This window comes from Natator depressus, chromosome 10 (assembly GCF_965152275.1).
Source record: "Natator depressus isolate rNatDep1 chromosome 10, rNatDep2.hap1, whole genome shotgun sequence".
In the NCBI taxonomy this organism is placed as follows: domain Eukaryota; kingdom Metazoa; phylum Chordata; order Testudines; family Cheloniidae; genus Natator; species Natator depressus.
The window spans coordinates 7,873,142-7,891,372 of NC_134243.1; the positions used below are offsets into that span (position 1 = coordinate 7,873,142).

Consider the following 18,231-nt stretch of genomic DNA (forward strand, 5'->3'; position numbering starts at 1 on the left):
ATAAACCCTTCCAATACAGGGTCTGCTCTACAATCAAAGCCACATGGCATTTTAATCCAAGCCATCTCATCTCCGTGCCCCAGCTAGGGTGATCCTGGCCTGCACCATAGTGGCAAAACACCCATAAGGCACCAGTTCAACAAGGGTCATACATTCCCATGGGGTACCAATGGGGTACGTAAGCAAGCAAGTAGGTTCTATCTCTTTCTCCTCTGTCTTGTCTGTTTAGATTATAAACTCACCTGGCAATGAATGTGGCTCACTTTTTGAGCAGCTTGTGGTTCCATCCTGGCCCAGGGAAACTTTGTTTCAAGCACTTTTTCATTTCCTGCTAACGCTGTCTTTTGGCAACTGATGCAACGGATTGTCTGCAGTCACCTGCGTGGATGACTGAGTTTGTGGGGATCCATCTGCTCACCTCACAGCTGTTTTCTCAGGTGCTTTTTGACCTGTGCACCCTTAATAAAATCCAACATAGCGCCCAGGAAAAGGGATAAGCAAACCGCACCCTCTGCTGTCCTCTAGCGGAGACACTCCGCATTACAAGGCACTTCAGTTTGGCCACATTCTGATCTCGGAATCTCTTCTTTTAGGGCTTTGTTTTTCGAGGCATCATTGTTGTCTTAGCATATTTAAAAAAATGTTTTTAATGGTCAGAATAAGAGCCCTGCGGCAGCAGGCCATAACTACCAGCGCACGAGGCCTAATTCGCCAGCGGAGTGGCCCCTTCTCGTTTGCTGATGCTTGTCGAAGACAAGGGGGGGGGCTTTTGGGCTGCGAAAAGCAGCAGGCAGGAAGAAGAGCCAGACTCCAACAGGGCACCGCCAGAGCTTCCACCAGCCAGCACCGGGAGGACTGGAAAGTGTCCTAGGCGCGCACCCGCAAAACCCGTTCCATGAGCCCTCTTACCTGCAAACTGTTTATTCCCGGGGGGGGGGGGGGGTACACAGGAACTGAAACCACAGCGGGAAACCAAAGGAAACTCGAGCCCCCATCCCCCCACAGCCTGGATAGCAACTTGGGGCTAAACTGAAACGGGGAAATCGCGGTGGGAGGGGGGGGATAAATGGCAATCATCATAATAGCTAGGACCCGTCCGGGCGCCCACCGGGCTCTGTGTGTGGGGCGTGGGAGGCTAACTTTGGCACCTAGAGAAAGGGGTGGTGGGGGAATAGACGAGGCCAAATCAGTCGCTCTTCAGTGTAAGTGACAAAGGGATGAAAGAGACACTAGATCCGCATGTGCGCAAACAACAAGTCCACGTCTCCCGCTCAATCGACGGCCCCTTTTCAGCCACTGTGAACGGGAAATCTTCCCCCCGTTCCCCCGGCTGCCGTGCTCACAAAGCCTGACCAGGCACCGTTGTATGTAATTGACCGACAATATCCATCGATTCTTCCCGCTTCCCCCCCTCCCCCACCGGGGCGCCCCTTCTTCCCGCAGGCAGCCCCCTTCCCTGCCCGGGCGCGCTCTGCGCTGAAACAAACCAGCCCGGAGCTGGATGGCTTCTGGCGTAGCTGGGGCGGGGATCGTGTAGCCAAGAGGAGGGTGGCACCGAATCCAGCTGGGAGGGCGGGAGGGTGGCACCGAATCCACCTGGGAGGGGTGGGGTGGGGGGGGGCTAATTGCAAAGTGCCCAGGACCATTGCACGACGCCCCGTCTCCTCCGGGGGCGGGGGGGGCTCTGCAGCCCCGGGGACCGGGCTCCAGCAATGCACCAGGATGGTCCCCCCCCCCCCGGGTCCCCAGCGCAGGCAGAGACAGCCTGCCGTGCGCCAAGCCGCGACCCCGCCCAGCCGGCTGCAAGCCACCTCCCCGGGCTGTGACGCCGCCGAGGGGCGGGCGCGCCCGGCGCTGTATAAAGCCAGCGGCGCCCGGGGGCCGCTCACACCGGACTCGCGGGCTGCTCGAGGAGGCGGGCGCCCCGTGGCCAGCCGTTCCCCAGACCCCCGCCGCCCGCTCCCATGAGACCCGCCGCCATGATCAAGAAGCTGTGCCAGAGCGAGTCCGAGCTGAGCATCCCGGCCAAGAACTGCTACCGCATGGTGGTGCTGGGCTCCTCCAAGGTGGGCAAGACGGCCATCGTCTCCCGCTTCCTGACGGGCCGCTTCGAGGAGCAGTACACGCCCACCATCGAGGACTTCCACCGCAAATTCTACAGCATCCGCGGCGATGTCTATCAGCTGGACATCCTGGACACGTCGGGCAACCACCCCTTCCCCGCCATGCGGCGCCTCTCCATCCTGACAGGTACGGGGCGCCGGGTCCCACCTCCCAGGGCTGGGGCGGGGGGAGGCTGCAGCGTCCCTCTGGGTAGGGAAGGGAGCTGGGGGGTGAGTCCCAGCTGGGAATGCTCCTTGTGCCAGGGGACACTCCGCTCTCTGCGTGCAACGTCTCCGGCTCCCTCGGGAAGATTTTGTGAGTGCCAAGGCGCTCGTGCTGCCAGGCGGGATCGAACCTGGCACCGCTGGAGCTTAGTGCAAGAGCCTCTACCCCATGAGCTAAAAGCCAGCGGCCCGTTAGCTAAGGCTGTAGAGCAGACTCGTTAATCTCTCGCTCTCAAAGTGGTCTTGGTGTCACTAGTCGGGACACAACACCACGCCTAGAAGGTGTGTGGGTTGCACTAGGAAAGTGAACCAAGCAAGGGCCGGGCGGGTGTGTTTACCCAACACCCATGCAGGGGGGCTGGAACAATTTGTCTAGTGGGGGTGCTGAAAGCCATTGAACCAAACTGTAAACCCTGTACAGGATGGAAACCACTTCAAGCCAGGAAGTGCGGCAGCCCCCCTACTTCCAGTACCTATGCCCCCAACTGTCCAGGGTGGCTTGGATGGGATGTGTGAGCCGCTCACACACAGCACACCTTGCAATGTAAATCTGAAAGTGCAGCAAAGCCTGGAGCTCGCTGGCTGCTTCTCTCCGCAGCTGCACCCTCACAAGCGAGCCGAGCCCCTCCACAGAGGCTGGCATTTGCATGCAAGCTCAGCAAACTGCCTAGGGAAATAAAGTTTGCTAACTCCCTGCACCAGGCGAAGGTGGGAGCAAATAGGGAAATGCAGAGCACTGCTTCTGGTTCGTGCCAGGGCTAATTAGGGGCTGTCCATAAATTACCAAAGGCATATTTTGGTGGTTTTGTTTTTCAAGAAGACCCCCTCCCCACCCGTAACCCTGAAACAAACACACAATTCCACCCTGCGGTGCGGTAGTTTATGGTCAGCCCTTAGGGCAGCGCTGAGGTTGGGTGAGCTGATTATGGACAGGGCGCTGCCTCCATCCAGGACCGGGTCCTAACGTGTCCCCTCTCTGTGCCCCCTTTCTCCTGCAGGAGATGTCTTCATCTTGGTGTTCAGCTTGGACAACCGGGACTCCTTTGAGGAGGTGCAGCGGCTGAAGCAGCAGATCCTGGAGACCAAGTCCTGCCTGAAGAACAAGACCAAGGAGAACATGGAGGTGCCCCTGGTCATCTGTGGCAACAAGGGGGACCGAGACTTCTACCGGGAGGTAGCGCCCCGGGAGATCGAGCAGCTGGTCGGGGCAGACCCTCAGAAATGTGCCTACTTCGAGATCTCCGCCAAGAAGAACAGCAGCCTGGACCAGATGTTCCAAGCACTCTTTGCCATGGCCAAGCTGCCCAGCGAGATGAGCCCGGACCTGCACCGCAAGATCTCGGTGCAGTACTGTGACATGCTGCACAAGAAGGCGCTCAAGGGCAAGAAGCTGCTGAAGGAAGGGGCCGAGGGCAGCAGCAGCAGGGAAGCCTATGGCATCGTGGCCCCCTTTGCCCGCCGGCCCAGCGTGCACAGTGACCTCATGTACATCCGGGAGAAGGCCATCGGCGGCGGGCAAGCCAAGGACAAGGAGCGCTGTGTGATCAGCTAGGAGCATCCTGCCGCCCCCCCTCCCCTTCCCAAAAAGGGAGGGAGATACAGGGCGGGGAAGCTTGTTTCATAATAAACTCTGGCTGCCCAGGGGTGGTATGTGCCCTGGCCAGGGTGGCATCTGCCCAGGGGGCAGGTTACCTCCCACCCTCTGCCCAAGGGGATGATTTGCATCTGCTGTCCTCTGCACCCACTTTTGGGGTGCAATGGGGGGCTCCTGATGATGCTGGGGACACCCTCCCCCCCCCAATGATGAGAGACTGAGGACTTTGTGAGCACAGATGAGGAGCCTGGTAGTGGAAAGACATTGACTCTAAGGCACCTCCCCACCTTCGCCAGCATAGGCCAGTGCACTGCCTTACAGAAGAGACTTGGGGTGGGAAGATACGGTTTGGACTTGAGAAACCAGCCAACACTGAGCTCTGGAAAGGGGCTTTGTGTGTGTACATTTCTCTGAGCCAGGAGAGCTGCAGGAGGACACTTCCCGCTGTTGCAATCATCTGGCAGGCCCCTCCACTGGCCTCTCTTACAGAAGCAGAGATGGGTGTGTGTCAAAACCTGACTTTTGTTTACATTTGTCTTGCCTGATTTGGAGGGAAAAAAAAGCTTTTTTTTGTTTTTTGTTTTTTTTAAATAGGCACTTTATGTAGGGTAGTGTGTGTCCTGGACATGAACAAAATTGTATGCAAGTGTTTTCTACGCTCCATGTTTTAAGTTTACTATTTTTTTCTACAAAAATAAAACCCTTTTTTAAATTAATCTGTTCCAGGTTTGTCTTTGATTCATGGTGTTTCTCAGCATTTTCAAAGCCTCCCCCTATGTGGTATGGAACATCTATACTGAAGCTGAGCAACTGTGTTTACTTATGATAGCCCCCTCCAATCAAAACCTTCCCTCTACTTACTTCCCTTCTTCCCCAGTGCAAAGGTTCCCGTTATTGAAAGTGCTTGACAGGATTTATTTCAACACAACAGAGTAATTCGAGGGAGAGGTCACATGAACTGTGCTGCCAAAACAGAGCACTGATTGGGCTAAAACTTTTTCTAATTACAAAAAGAAAAGGAGGACTTGTGGCACCTTAGAGACTAACCAATTTATTTGAGCATAAATTGCTCAAATAAATAAATAAAAGCATAAATTGGTTAGTCTCTAAGGTGCCACAAGTACTCCTTTTTCTTTTTGCGAATACAGACTAACACGGCTGTTACTCTGAAACCTGTCATTTTTCTAATTACAGTACCTTGCATTGAACCATAGGGTGACATCTAGAGGGCAGATGGAAAAGTGAAATATTTCTGCTCCTAGCCTATAAGTGCATGTGATCATAAATACTAGCAGGACATCTGTCATAGGAAATGTGGGTAAAATGAGATGTGACACAACTTCATAATCAATTAAAATCGCTCCCAGGACCAGGCACTACGGTAATAGAACTAATAATCTCCTGGCCTGTTTTTTCGCACTTGAAACACACATGCAATTCTATCATAAAAGGCTTTTTACGAATACTAACTTGCACTCAAATCAGAGAGACCTTTTTCCCTTTGCAACACACCTAAAGGAAACATTCCACTTAAAAAGCCCCATACTTGCCTTTGAAAGAACTACTGTTCCAAGTAGCCAAGACTGCCAGAACTGAAAGAAAATGGGGAAGGAATAAATTCTCATTTTTTTTCTAGTTTGCTTACTTGGTGATTCTGAAAACACGTTAGGACTGGTTTCTCAGGGCTGCTGGATACCACCAACTCCCACTGATCTCAATTGCTCAGATCCTCTGGAAAAATTAGGCCTTTTGTGTTTAGCCAGTCTCCTTGTTTCACTAGTCAGTTCCCCCTGTTATTTCCCTTGCCTCCTACCCCAGCAATCGGGGCCAGAAATATATCTTTAATTTAAAGATAAGGAAAATGTGCTTCTGAAACAGCTTTTAGTACATTTAAAAAAACCCAAACCAATCTGACTGGATTTTAAGTTGAAGGGGTGAGTTTCACCTGCAACTGCACATTTCTCTGGGCTTACACTTGATTCTTCCATCTCTAGTACATGCACAGTTCATGGAATGTACATTGAAAACTAAATGGATTATTTCTCCATGTGAAATAGATGCCAAATTTACTGATCTTAGACAATGGCTGGCAGAAATGCACTGCCCACGTTCATTTTCTATTGCGTATTTTAGGGTTCGGTTTCACTGAAACAAGAAAGGTTTATCCCAGGCCACCTTTGCGTCTTCCCAAAGAAACGAGAGCGTAGCGCTATTTTAAATGGGGTGCAGAGTGGCATATAATAAGCAAGCTGCTGGTAATTTGGACTGTCCCAGCATGGGGTCCCTGCCCTTAGCAGAAACACTTTCCTTCTGGCTGGCAAAGGGAAAGCAATTTCAAAACAGAATTTGTTGCTGCTCTTGACAGGAATGAGCTTTCTCTCTCTTCCAGGGACTCTACCGGCTTCTCTGTGTCCTTGTGTTATATGCAAATAACCTGCATTCTAGTGACTGGCACAGTATTTCATCATAATTTATAAGAGCACTTCACAAGAAAGGCTGGGACCCAGCCAACCCTGGGCACACATGCTTGAAACTGTACACATAATACTTTTATTAGCCAGTGAGGTACAGTGAGATCTCCTATGATAACCGTGTTTACCTCCATTTCCCATGGAAGGGGCAGGCAGGCAGCAGGAAATTCCGAGGTAGGACTCAGCAAGCTGTTCCTTGCTCTATTTGAACATGATCCAACGTTCAGCAATTTTCATTGGTTGTAACCGGAGGTGCCCTCAGTTACTGCCCTGGAAACCCACTTTCTCATCTCTGCGCGCCCCTGCACTGAAGACCGGGTGTTTACATCAGGGGTGAATCAGACCCATCCAACTCTGCTATTTCACGTGGGTACAAATAAGGTGCAGAATTGGCTCGCACCACCTCGCTGCATTGATGGACTAGCCGATGGCCCAACCCACCACCGCCCATCTCCTCAATCTGAGCACTTGCTGCACTCTTCCCCGTCAAGTCGTCTTCTCCTCCTGCCTCTAGTTTATACAGTTGAAATATTGGGGGGTGAATTTGCTTCTTGTGAAAGCGAAGGCAACAAAGGCCTGGCTAGCACTACTGCAAATACCGGCAGGCACTGCACAAACTTCCCCCTGCCCAGCCAATACATCCCAGTCCTGGTCAAGTCCCAGGCTCCCCTTGAGCAGAGACCAGGTGTTGTGCTGTAGTGTGTGGTGGCCGCAGTGTCCGTGGGGCGAGGGAAATGAACCCACCACTGTTTTTACACTGGTGACCAAGGCCCGGATCCTGCAAACCTCACTCCCGTGGCAGGGCGGTGCTCTTAAACAGGAGTTGCACCCAGGTCTCAAGAAATGAAATGCTAGAGGCCTTAATCCAGAGTCACCAGCCTATCTATGGGCCAAATTCTTCCCTGGTGCAACTCCACTGACTTGAATGGCCCAGTTGCTGCTAGCTGGCTATAGGCCAATCTCCCTTCCCATCTCCATGGGGCTGTTTACTAGATACTTGCCTGGGCTCCTGTGTCCTGTGCTGGAGCTGCACAAAGCACTTCATCTCCACCCGCAGCGCGGGGGCAGGGGTTAACACAGCACAGGACAAGTGTCCCAAATGCAGGAAGAGGCCGATGTAGGCAGGCAGTGGATTCTCCCCTTGAGTAAAGTATTCTGGGGCATGCAGCTGGCCTCTGAGAGATTCTGCGGTCAGCCCCGCTGGTGGAAAGTGTAATAACCACTACAGTCAATAGGGTTACTCAGACTGACCCCAGGGCAACCGGGAGTGACACTGCCTCTGTGAGTTGGGAATCGAGGTACCTAAATCCCTGTGACATTCACTCAGAGCTGAGCACTGACTACTCTTTTAAAAATTCCCAGCCTACATCTACCAGGCTATTTGGCCCCAGCCCTGCTTTTAGAAAAGCAATGGAAGGATAAAGCACCCAGAGCAGCTCTGTGGTCTCCTGTGCTTTCCGAATGATAGCCCTGTGCCGTCCGCGCATGCTCGGTACAGATGCAAGAAGTGCCACTCAGGGTTTTCAAATCTTTACTCGGATCATCTCAGATACAAGCATCACTTATGCAAAAAAAAAAAAAAAAATCAAGGTGATAAATACAAAAGCAGTTGTAACCAATCCTTTCTCTCCAGACACACACTCTGCAACCAGAGCAGGAGGGACCGCATCCGCTGCCTCCCGGGGGCAGGGCAGGGAGCTCCATTCTGCTGATTTCCACAAAAGGGAAGAAAATACCCCCTCTTTCTGGCTGCAGGCAGTAATGTTGCCACCAGATCCTTTACTCCTCATAGCAAGGTGGGGAGCGTAATCCCTCCTGCGTGCTTGCATTAAAAAAAAAAAAAAGAGACGCACTCCAGAACAGAGAGATATATAAATACACGCAGTCCCACAGCAGATCAAAGCAAACGAACCGCTGCAATCATCATACGTCAGGTACACAATGTTCTCCCGGGTTAATGTCACATGGCTGCGATCCACACAGCAGCAACCTTGTAGGAAGAAGACAGAAAAGAAGGGGAGGGGATGTCTTGCTTTCCCCTGGGGCCCGGCTCGTCCTGTCCCTTCCCTCCTACTCCTTGGGGATTTCAAACATGCAAAGGCTCTTGTATTTCTGCAGCAGTTCGTTCTTGGTCCTGACTTGCTCCCTCAGGCTGCGCAGCTGCTCTTGCTGCTGCTCGGGGCTCACGCCGACGCCGGGCATGGCGCTGATCATCTTTCTCATCTCCTGGAATTTGGTCTTGAGTTCGTTCAGCACCTGGTGGACATCCTGGCTGTCCTTGTCCATGCTGCAGGGAGGCAGAGAGCAGATACGACAGCTCACACCTTGCATCAGACGGACTCAGGGGGCTACGTCCCTCCCGACACAGACTCCTCCGCAGCCACCCACCGGAAGCCAGCAGGGATGAGAAGAGGGGCGTGGCCACGGGCGCTTAACTACATATGCCCAACTCTGACGTGACTGCTGATATTCTGGGCAGCCCCAGTCAAGTGACATTAGCCCTACAGCCACATGACGGCTCTGGATCACTGTGTCTTGTTGAATGCACGCACCCACAGGATAGTCACACGGGTCAGGAGACGGCTTGAGGCTCTAACGTTGACCACGAATCAGGCCCACTTTCCCCCCTGTTAAGCGCCCATCCCCCTCCCTATAAAGAAGTCCCATATCACCACCACGTTCCTCTGGCTAGAAAGGCTGCATGGGATCCCTTCTGGAACCTCTCAACGGCATTCGTTGACCAGCCAGGGTGTGTCAACTGTAATGAGCAGGAGAGGAGGAGGGACCGAGAGAGCTGACAGGAGCCGGACTCGGGGCAGGGAAGCTGCGGGAGCACGTCCCCAAACGCAGCTCTGCTAATGCCCCTCACTCCAGACCCGCAGCCCCAACATGCCTCCGCCTCGACCTGCAACACACCTTGCTGCCTTCAGCCTGCCATCCCCACCCACTCCACAGCTCTGCCAATGCCACTCTGCACCCGCTCCTGCTATCCCAGTCCATGGTTCCCTATGTCCAGCTTTGCCTGCAGCATCCTGTTAGTCCAGCCCTGCGTAGCACAGAATCAAATCTGGTTTGAGGCAGCACTGTCCAGCGGATAAGGACTCAGGAGATTTGGGCTCTATTCTATAACCTGCTAGGGGACCTTGGGCGAGTCACCCCCTTCTATGCCTCAGTTTCCCCTCCCACCTTTTGCCCGTCTCCTCTACTTAGACTGTGCCCTGTTCAGAGCAGGGACTGGCTCTTACTACATGTACGTACAGTGCCTAGCACGATGGGGATCCGATTTTGGTTTGGGGCCTGTAATACAAATAATTAATAAACAGCAGCATCACTGGCAGCTGATAGGAATCAGATGCATTCTGCCATTCAAGCTACAAACAAGTTCCTTGAACTAAACCATAAGGAACGCCAGAGAAAATAACGCTCCACAGACTCAGAAGGACTCTCTCTCTCTCTGAGGGGACATTAACACCCCCAGAAAGGAGAGAGGGTGCCCTGTTTTAAAACCAGCTGCTTCCTCAGCATGCTCCATTTTTAAAAATAGCTTAGCATCTGCGATGCCATTGCTAACACTTAGAAAAGTCTCACCTGGCTCAGAGGATTTGCTTCCCGGCTTTGGAAACCCATTGCTAATGGGTAGAGTGGGATTGTAAAGGCCCTTGAAAACCACAAGCCTGCTCAATAGCCAGCTCTAAAAACAAGACGGGCTTGGCATTGCAGGGGCAGAGAGGGATTCAGTTATAACTTTGGGGAATAATGACACAGCCCAAAGGGAAATGTTTAAGCAGATGGTTTGAATATTCATTCTTTCCAAGCTTACTCAGGTAGGACATTTTACCGCCAAAATATTCATCACTCCCTTCCTACGTAAAACTGCAGCTGGATGCTGGAATGGGCTGTCAGTGAGCATGCATCTAAATCACAATCAATCATGAACACCCAGGTAGAACTGAATGACTGCGGGTAGGGCCCTTCGGAGAGAATCAAGTTCATCTGATCATTGACTGGCTTCCTCGCTCTCACGCTGGTGTAACTCTAACTTCAGTGGGATCACTCCTGATTTACACCACTACAAGAGTTTAGAAATAAGACCCTACACTTCTGCGAGGGCCTGCTCCACGAGTGGAAAGACTTCCACTAACTCAATGACATTTGGATCAAGCCCCGAGAGCAGTGGAGCTTTTTAGACAGAGGGCAAAGAGCTGGCAGAAATTCCAGGGACTGAAACAATAGGCAAGGGTGTGTGTCCTTGAATGTCTGTTAGTTTACAACACACATCCCCAGTGACACTGCAGATGAGAGACATGCTATCTTACGTTCAAGTCCTGCCTTTGTGATAAGCGATCATTTGAAAAGAAGATTCATTTGCAACCTGCCAGGGTTATGAACAAACACACCCTAGCACAGGAAAGCTCGGCTCCCCAGCTGTCAGCTGGATGAAGCATCACTCTCTAATGCTAGCAGTTACAGAGAGGCTGGGCAATGGGACACCTGGGGCCTTTCATCTCTTGCTCGCAAGGTCATTGGCTGATGGCTGTTTGGTGACCTCTGTGAAATGAGTTGGGCGAGTCTCAGCCCAGGTGCCAGCAGACAAACCTTCTAATTGAAAAAAAAACCCACCACCACCGCTGGCACTAAGTAGCTGCAATGCTGATAGTCTCCAGGGGTGGGGGCAAAGGTGACACCTTGTTTCCTTTTCCCACCGCCTTCTCTGTGCCATGATGCCCCACGCATAGAAACATGCACAGCCTCCCCATCCCGCCTTCCACAGCCACCAGCGAGATCCTTCCTGAAACTCCTCTCTCCCATGACACCCACCAGCCTGTGAGTTCAAAATGATCACTTCAGTTATTCCTCCTCCTGTGTTCCCCAGTGTGTCCTGCTTTCCCTGGGCCTGCCTGTCAGGCTGCAAAGTCTCTGGACATGTCTACGCTGCAATTAGATACCTGCGGCTGGCCCGTGCCGGCTGACTCGGGCTAAGGGGCTGTTTAATTGCAGTGTAGACGTTCATGCTGGGGCCTGGGCTCTGGGACCTTCCCCTCTTTACTAGCCCCTCCAAGTGCTCCCTGCAGAACAGGGTTAAGGCACAAGGGTGGGGCAGCGTGGCAGGAGCTGGCACCGGCACCCTCTGTGCTGACCCTGTTTTGTGTGTACATGGCAGTCTTCAGTGCCCAGGGCTGTTAAGCCAGCCCTGACTTCACACAAACAAAACATGTGAAAGGGGGGTTATCAGAATGTCAGGGCTAGAACTCCTCAGGTGGCCTCAGATCTACTCCGGACCAATATAGTTGTCCAAACACTGATCCTGAATCAGAAAGACAAAATTCCAATCGCTACCATGAGATGATCCACCACCCTCTTTTTAAGGGGCTAGAGCAGGAAAACGTTCCTGAACTGGCCTGCGCTGACCAGGCCCTTTGCCAGTAGGACTGTGTGTTTGTCTGACACAGTTAGATGCAACTTAAACACTAAACTGGGAGGAGTGGTAGATATGCTGGAGGGTAGGGATAGGATACAGAGGGACCTAGACAAATTGGAGGATTGGGCCAAAAGAAATCTGATGAGGTTCAACAAGGACAAGTGTAGAGTCCTGCACTTAGGACGGAAGAATCCAATGCACCGCTACAGACTAGGGACCGAATGGCTTGGCAGCAGTTCTGCAGAAAAGGACCTAGGGGTTACAGTGGACGAGAAGCTGGATATGAGTCAACAGTGTGCCCTTGTTGCCAAGAAGGCCAATGGCATTTTGGGATGTATAAGTAGAGGCATTGCCAGCAGAACGAGGGACGTGATCGTTCCCCTCTATTCGACATTGGTGAGGCCTCACTGGAGTACTGTGTCCAGTTTTGGGCCCCACACTACAAGAAGATGTGGAAAAATTGGAGAGAGTCCAGCGGAGAGCAACAAAAATTATTAGGGGACTGGAACACATGACTTATGAGGAGAGGCTGAGGGAACTGGGATTGTTTAGTCTGCGGAAGAGAAGAATGAGGGGGGATTTGATAGCTGCTTTCAACTACCTGAAAGGGGGTTCCAAAGAGGATGGATCTAGACTATTCTCAGTGGGAGCGGATGACAGGACAAGGAGTAATGGTCTCAAGTTGCAGTGGGGGAGATTTAGGTTGGATATTAGGAAAAACTTTTTCACTAGGAGGGTGGTGAAACACTGGAATGCGTTACCTGGGGAGGTGGTGGAATCTCCTTCCTTAGAAGTTTTTCAGGTCAGGCTTGACAAAGCCCTGGCTGGGATGATTTAATTGGGGATCGGTCCTGCTTTGAGCAGGGGGTGGGACTAGATGACCTCCTGAGGTCCCTTCCAACCCTGATATTCTATGATTCTATGAAATCCAAAAATGGACAATGATTTTTAGATACTAGGTTTACACTGCAGGCACAGTTCAGCTACTGAATCCGACTGACCTATGCTCACGAGGGAAACAATGCCTGATTTAAAAAAGCATTTCTTGAACGCCAGAGATCAGCCAACTTGAGACAAACTTTCTCAGAAACTCTGGGCCAGATTGTCAGCAGGTGTAAACTCCATGGCACCTGCCCTGATTTACCCCAGCGGAGGCTCTGGCCCACAGGGTCAATGCCAGAAAGGTACAACTAGATCAAGATGCATCAAACTGTAATGAAAATAACTTAAAACTAATCAAGCCTGGAGTTAAGCAGCCTCATGAAATCAAAGCAGCAGGGAGAACTGAAGGCGTTGCAGAAGGAATTCCATCACCCTCAATGCAGGGCCGTTCCTTACGTTTTACCACCCATGCCAGGGGACTCCCATCACCTTCCTGGATCCAAGTGACTTATGGTACCCACCCGATGCGTGGCCCCAGAATGCCATGCTGCTTGGCTCCAGATAGCAGGCCGCATGCTAGAAACACTCATCTCTGCCAGGGATGCCCCTCCCTGCTGAAGAGAAGGGCAGTCCAAGCCTTCGCTCTGAATGGCTCCACAAGCAGAGCTTTGGCCATCCTCTGCAGTGCAGCTGGTGGCCTGGGGCAAGCAGGGGACCTGGGATGGAGGGGATCCCTGGAACCCTAGTGATCTCGGCCCTCTGGAAAGCAAGGTGGATCGTCCACTAGTTCTCTGCTTGTGAGATGGGGGGATATGGAGAGATACCCCACGATCTCTGGGACAGCAGGGGGGAATCCCTAGTGATCTCTCTGCTCCTTGTGGGGTGAAAAGATCCCCAGATCTCTGAAGGACAAGGGGAACCCCAGCGAGATCTCTGGTGCAGTCCCATGGGATATCCCCAGTGATCTCTTTGCAGAACGGGGCGCTGGAGGGACCCCCGCGATCTCTCCCCGGAGTGGGGCGCTGGGGGGGGGAGAACCCCAAGGCAGCGGCGCCGGGGGTGGGGTGGGGCGGGGAAGCACGTTACCATTTGATGATATCATGGACCAGGGGCAGGAAGGAGAAATCCTCCTGGCCCTGCTGCTGGGGCGGCGGCGGCTGGGGCGGCGGCTGGAGCTGGGGCTTCTGCTCTCCCTGCTGCTCTGGGGGCTGCGGGGCTTGGAGCGGGGCCGGCGGCTGCGGCTGCTGCTGCTCCTCCGCCGGCCGCACCCCCACACCGGCCCCGCCAGTAGCCATGGTCCCCGGGCTCCCCTCCGGCTGCAGCCCGTCGCGGCTAATGCGCGTCCCCCAGGCCCGGCCCCCTTGCAGCCAGAGATAGGCCGATTGCAGCCGCGGCTCCTCTCTAACACGTCAGCTGCGCTGGGGGTGTGGACGGGGCTGGCTCGCCCTGCCTGCCTGGCGCGCCGGGGCTCTCTGCAGCCTGCCGCCCCGGGGGGCTGCGCGCCAGCCGGGCAGCAGGCGGCTCCAGCCCGGGCGTGCAGGAGCGTGGTTGCGGTGTCTTGCCCCGCTGCATGCATGCATGAGGCCCGGGGAGTTGGGGGCGGCTGGGGTATGGAGCTGCCGCCTGCCCGGCCCCTTAGCGGAGCTCGCTGCCCACTGCCCGAAACGTGGGGCCCCCTTGGAGCGTCACGCAGCCCTGCGCAGTTCTCTAGGTCAGGGGTTCTCAAACGTTTGGCCTGGTGACCCCTTTCACACAGCAAGCCTCCGAGTGCGAGCCCCCTTATAAAGTACAAACACTTTAAAATATATTTAACGCCATGATAAATGCTGGAAGCAAAGCGAGGAGTGGGGTGGAGGCTGACAGCGCGGGACCCCGCATGTAATAACCTCGCAACCCCCCCAGTTTGAGAGCCCCTGCTCTGTGGGCAGACATCCTCTAACTCAGGTTGGGTTAATTTGAAGTCGTTTTCAAAGGCCTTCCCTTGAGGGAGGGTTTTTTGCCCTTCCCAGGGATCAGTTTTAAAGGTCACTCACTGGCGACCCTATTTTTATGGGTAAAAATTAAAGGGCCCAGTTCGGCAACAGCGTTAACCAGCCCCTCTAGCTGGGGTAGTATCAGCCTTGGGGTCAAGTGTGTAGTCCCTGATTTGTGTGTTAGAGGTTTGGGTTCAACGCTGCAGAAGACCGCTCTGTGTGTGTGTGTGTGTGTGTGTGTCCCCGCATATCACACCCGCAAACTGTGAACAGAGAGCTGTTTATAAACAGTTCAGTTAGGAACCCGCAAGGAAAAATCAAATGCGCCGACACAGAATGGGGAATAGTAGGGGAGGCTCTGGTACTGCAGAAGAGGATCTGGAGGTTATAGTGGATTATGTAATGAATATGAGTCAACAACATGATGGTGTTGTGAAAAAGGCAAATATCATGCGGGGGTGTATTAACAGGAGTGTGGTGCGTAAGACATGGGGGGTCATCATTCTGCTCTGCTTGGCTCGGGTGAGGCATCAGCTGGAGTATTGTGTCCAGTTTTGGGTACCACATAAAGTTGTGGGCAAATTGGAGAGAGTCCAGAGGCGAGCGACAGAAATAATAAAAGGTTTAGAAAATGCGATTTATGATAAAAGGTAGGGGTTTTTTTTAAGAAAAGGGCATGTTTAGTCTAGAGAACAGAATGCTGAGGGGGAACCTGGTAACAGGTTCTAATATGTTCAGGGCTGTTATAAAGAGGTTGATGATTGATTGTTCTCCATGTCCAGTGAAGGTGGGACAAGAAATAATTAGCTTAAACTGCAGCAAGGGAGATTTAGTTTATTTATTAGGGAAAACTTTCTGACTACAAAGGGGGTTAAGCAGTGGAACAGGTACCTACGGAAGTGGAATCCTGGAAGTTAGACGAAGAGGGAAATGCAACCTAGATGGAGCTACTGTAAGGTGGGTGCATAACTGGTTGGAAAATCGTTCCCAGAGAGTAGTTATCAGTGGTTCACAGTCATGCTGGAAGGGCATAAGGAGTGGGGTCCCGCAGGGATTGGTTCTGTTCAATATCTTCATCAATGATTTAGATAATGGCATAGAGAGTACACTTATAAAGTTTGCGGACTATACCAAGCTGGGAGGGGTTGCAAGTGCTTTGGAGGGTGGGATTAAAATTCAAAATGATCTGGACAAACTGGAGAAATGGTCTGAAGTCAATAGGATGAAATTCAATAAGGACAAATGCAAAGTACTCCACTTAGGAAGGAACAATCAGTTGCACACATACAAAATGGGAAATGACTGCCTAGGAAGGAGTACTGCAGAAAGGGATCTGGGGGTCATAGTGGATCACAAGCTAAATATGAGTCAACAGTGTAACGCTGTTGCAAAAAAAGCAAACATCATTCTGGGATGTATTAGCAGGAGTATTGTCAGCAAGACACGAGAAGTAATTCTTCTGCTCTACTCCACGCTGATTAGGCCTCAGCTGGAGTATTGTGTCCAGTTCTGGGCACCACATTTGAGGAAAGATATGGACAAATTGGAGAAAGTCCAGAGAGGACCAACAAAAATGATAAAGGGCTAGAAAACATGACCTATGCACTGCCCACCCCACATTGGGTCAGGTGGGTGGCTCAACATGGGACCTCTGCCCCCATAGTCATCAGTCTGGAACTTTTCCCAAACATTGGATTCATCAACAAAAAGGGATCTATGGTGTGCTACAACAGTGCATAACAAAGCTTTCAGACAAAGACAAGAGTATGTAATAGTGTGGACAAAAGGCGCTTCTTAGCATGACTAGGGGAGGATAATTTCACCTTTGATTTGGTAATACAATTGACCTGCAATCCAGTATGTCCTATTTTTCCTCTATATAGTTTTGATTGTCATTTTTAATATAATTCAGTTGGCCGGCGCTCAATTCCTGGAATTTTCAAATGTCTCAAAATTGCCTGATCCCTTATGTCTTAAAACCATCTCATAAATTCATTTCTTGTTCAAATGGTTACTTAACCTATTTTCCTGGAGACCAGCTGAATAAATGAACCTTATCTATATTACTAATATAACATCCCTTTCTGTCATCCCATTATAAACTGCTTCCCCGCCTCCAAATTCGATCTAGTTTCAAAGGTTGCTTTCTGTCTCTTTGGATTTATTATCAATCATTTCATGCAACATCATCCAGTTCTTTTTGCAGGTCCCCTCTATTAGATTTTATTTGTTAATAGCCTCATATTTCAACTTGATCTTTGTGTTGCCATCATGGTTTTACTCTGGCTATCATTATCAGTACCATTATGATTTTTACACTATGGCCAATACCATTTGCAGCTTTATCTCATCCCACTGCAGCAGACTCACACCTTTGACCTTCTGGAAATCTCACTGGGTGTTCTATTTAAAGCTTGCAAGTCTCAAAGATTCCTCAGAGGTTGTGTTCATTTAAGTACCACAAAGTCTTCAAATGTTCACCAGATTCTGGAGCTGATTCTGGTGCCATTGAATTCTATGGCAAAACTCCTACTGGCTTTGACAAGCACAGAATTCAGCTTCTTTAGACTCTAACCATCAGCTTGCAATGCCACAGGAACTGGAATTTGCACGAGATTTGTGGTATCCCCAGCTCCTGATGGGTCCAGAATTACCCTGAGAAGTAATATTTTGACTTCCAGATCCAAGAAACACAACTGTGAAAAAGCAGGGATAATAGGGGAATAAACCCTTTTTGTTTGGTTCCTGAAAGGTTTACCTTAAAATTCAGTGCAAGATGGGGCCCTGTCTTTAGGAGTAGAGCTGCTTGAAAAACATTTGATGGGACAGTTTTCCATCGGAACATGCAGCTGAGTTGAAATGGAAACATTTCGCAGAGCATGAATCTTTCAACACAAATGTACCTGGAAGAAAGTTGAAATGAGTCTGTCACAGCGTAGCTGACCTTGGAGGGGGTCAGCCCCCAGCCTACCTATGACAGGCTCCAGTAAGGAGAACAAGCCAACCCAGATCCACTTGTGAGTTGTTAAATTGCCCAGATGGCTGGGTGGCAATTAGTAAGTGAAGGAACACCTGGGCCTTTTAAAGGGTTATGAGGTCTCAGGCAGGGCACCTAGAGCATACAGAGGAAGCCTCAGGAGTGGGATTTCTCAGGGGAGCTGTGTAGAGAGCTCGACAGAAAAGGGGACCTGGGAACAGCGATCCTAGGTGAAGCCGGTTCCAAAAGGTTAACGAGTGGCAAAGCCCCGAGGGAGACCGAGTCCCACTGAAAGGACCTTCCCCACAGCAGCAAGAGGTCCAGGTTGTTGGGGAACCAGTCCAGAGAAGAGATTCAGTGGTTTGAACTCTGCAGGGCTCTGAGGTTAGAGAAGGAACCCTTCCCCAGGTGAGGGCAGGAGGTCTGACTCCAGAGTCAGGAGTCAGGCCAAGGATCCAGCGAAGTCAGGGGTTGGGTGTAGGAGAAGGGATCTGGAGCGAGGCAGCAAAGCAGGAACCAGGGGCGGAGGAGGAGCCCGGGCAAGGAGGATAGGAACAAAGTGGCCAGTAAGTTTCAAAGGAAAATAGC

General features: G+C 51.6%; 2 protein-coding genes across 3 annotated transcripts; one reads left to right on the plus strand and one right to left on the minus strand.

Annotated features, from left to right (window-relative positions):
- Positions 1 to 1,892: 1,892 nt before the first annotated feature.
- Positions 1,893 to 4,569, plus strand: RASD1 (ras related dexamethasone induced 1). 2 transcript variants are annotated; one of them, XM_074964562.1, is made up of 2 exons: positions 1,893 to 2,250; positions 3,326 to 4,569. In XM_074964562.1, the coding sequence occupies exons 1-2, from the start codon at positions 1,965 to 1,967 to the stop codon at positions 3,877 to 3,879; spliced, it is 840 nt and encodes a 279-aa protein (XP_074820663.1). In that variant the 5' UTR covers positions 1,893 to 1,964; the 3' UTR covers positions 3,880 to 4,569. The 2 variants fall into 2 exon arrangements, with proteins under 2 accessions (XP_074820663.1, XP_074820664.1); XM_074964563.1 differs by having other exon boundaries at positions 3,400 to 3,829.
- Positions 4,570 to 8,222: 3,653 nt separating this feature from the next.
- Positions 8,223 to 14,040, minus strand: MED9 (mediator complex subunit 9). The gene is made up of 2 exons (XM_074964564.1): positions 13,780 to 14,040; positions 8,223 to 8,679 (listed from the first exon to the last, which is right to left on the minus strand). The coding sequence occupies exons 1-2, from the start codon at positions 13,986 to 13,988 to the stop codon at positions 8,463 to 8,465; spliced, it is 426 nt and encodes a 141-aa protein (XP_074820665.1). The 5' UTR covers positions 13,989 to 14,040; the 3' UTR covers positions 8,223 to 8,462.
- Between the last annotated feature and the right edge of the window lie 4,191 nt (positions 14,041 to 18,231).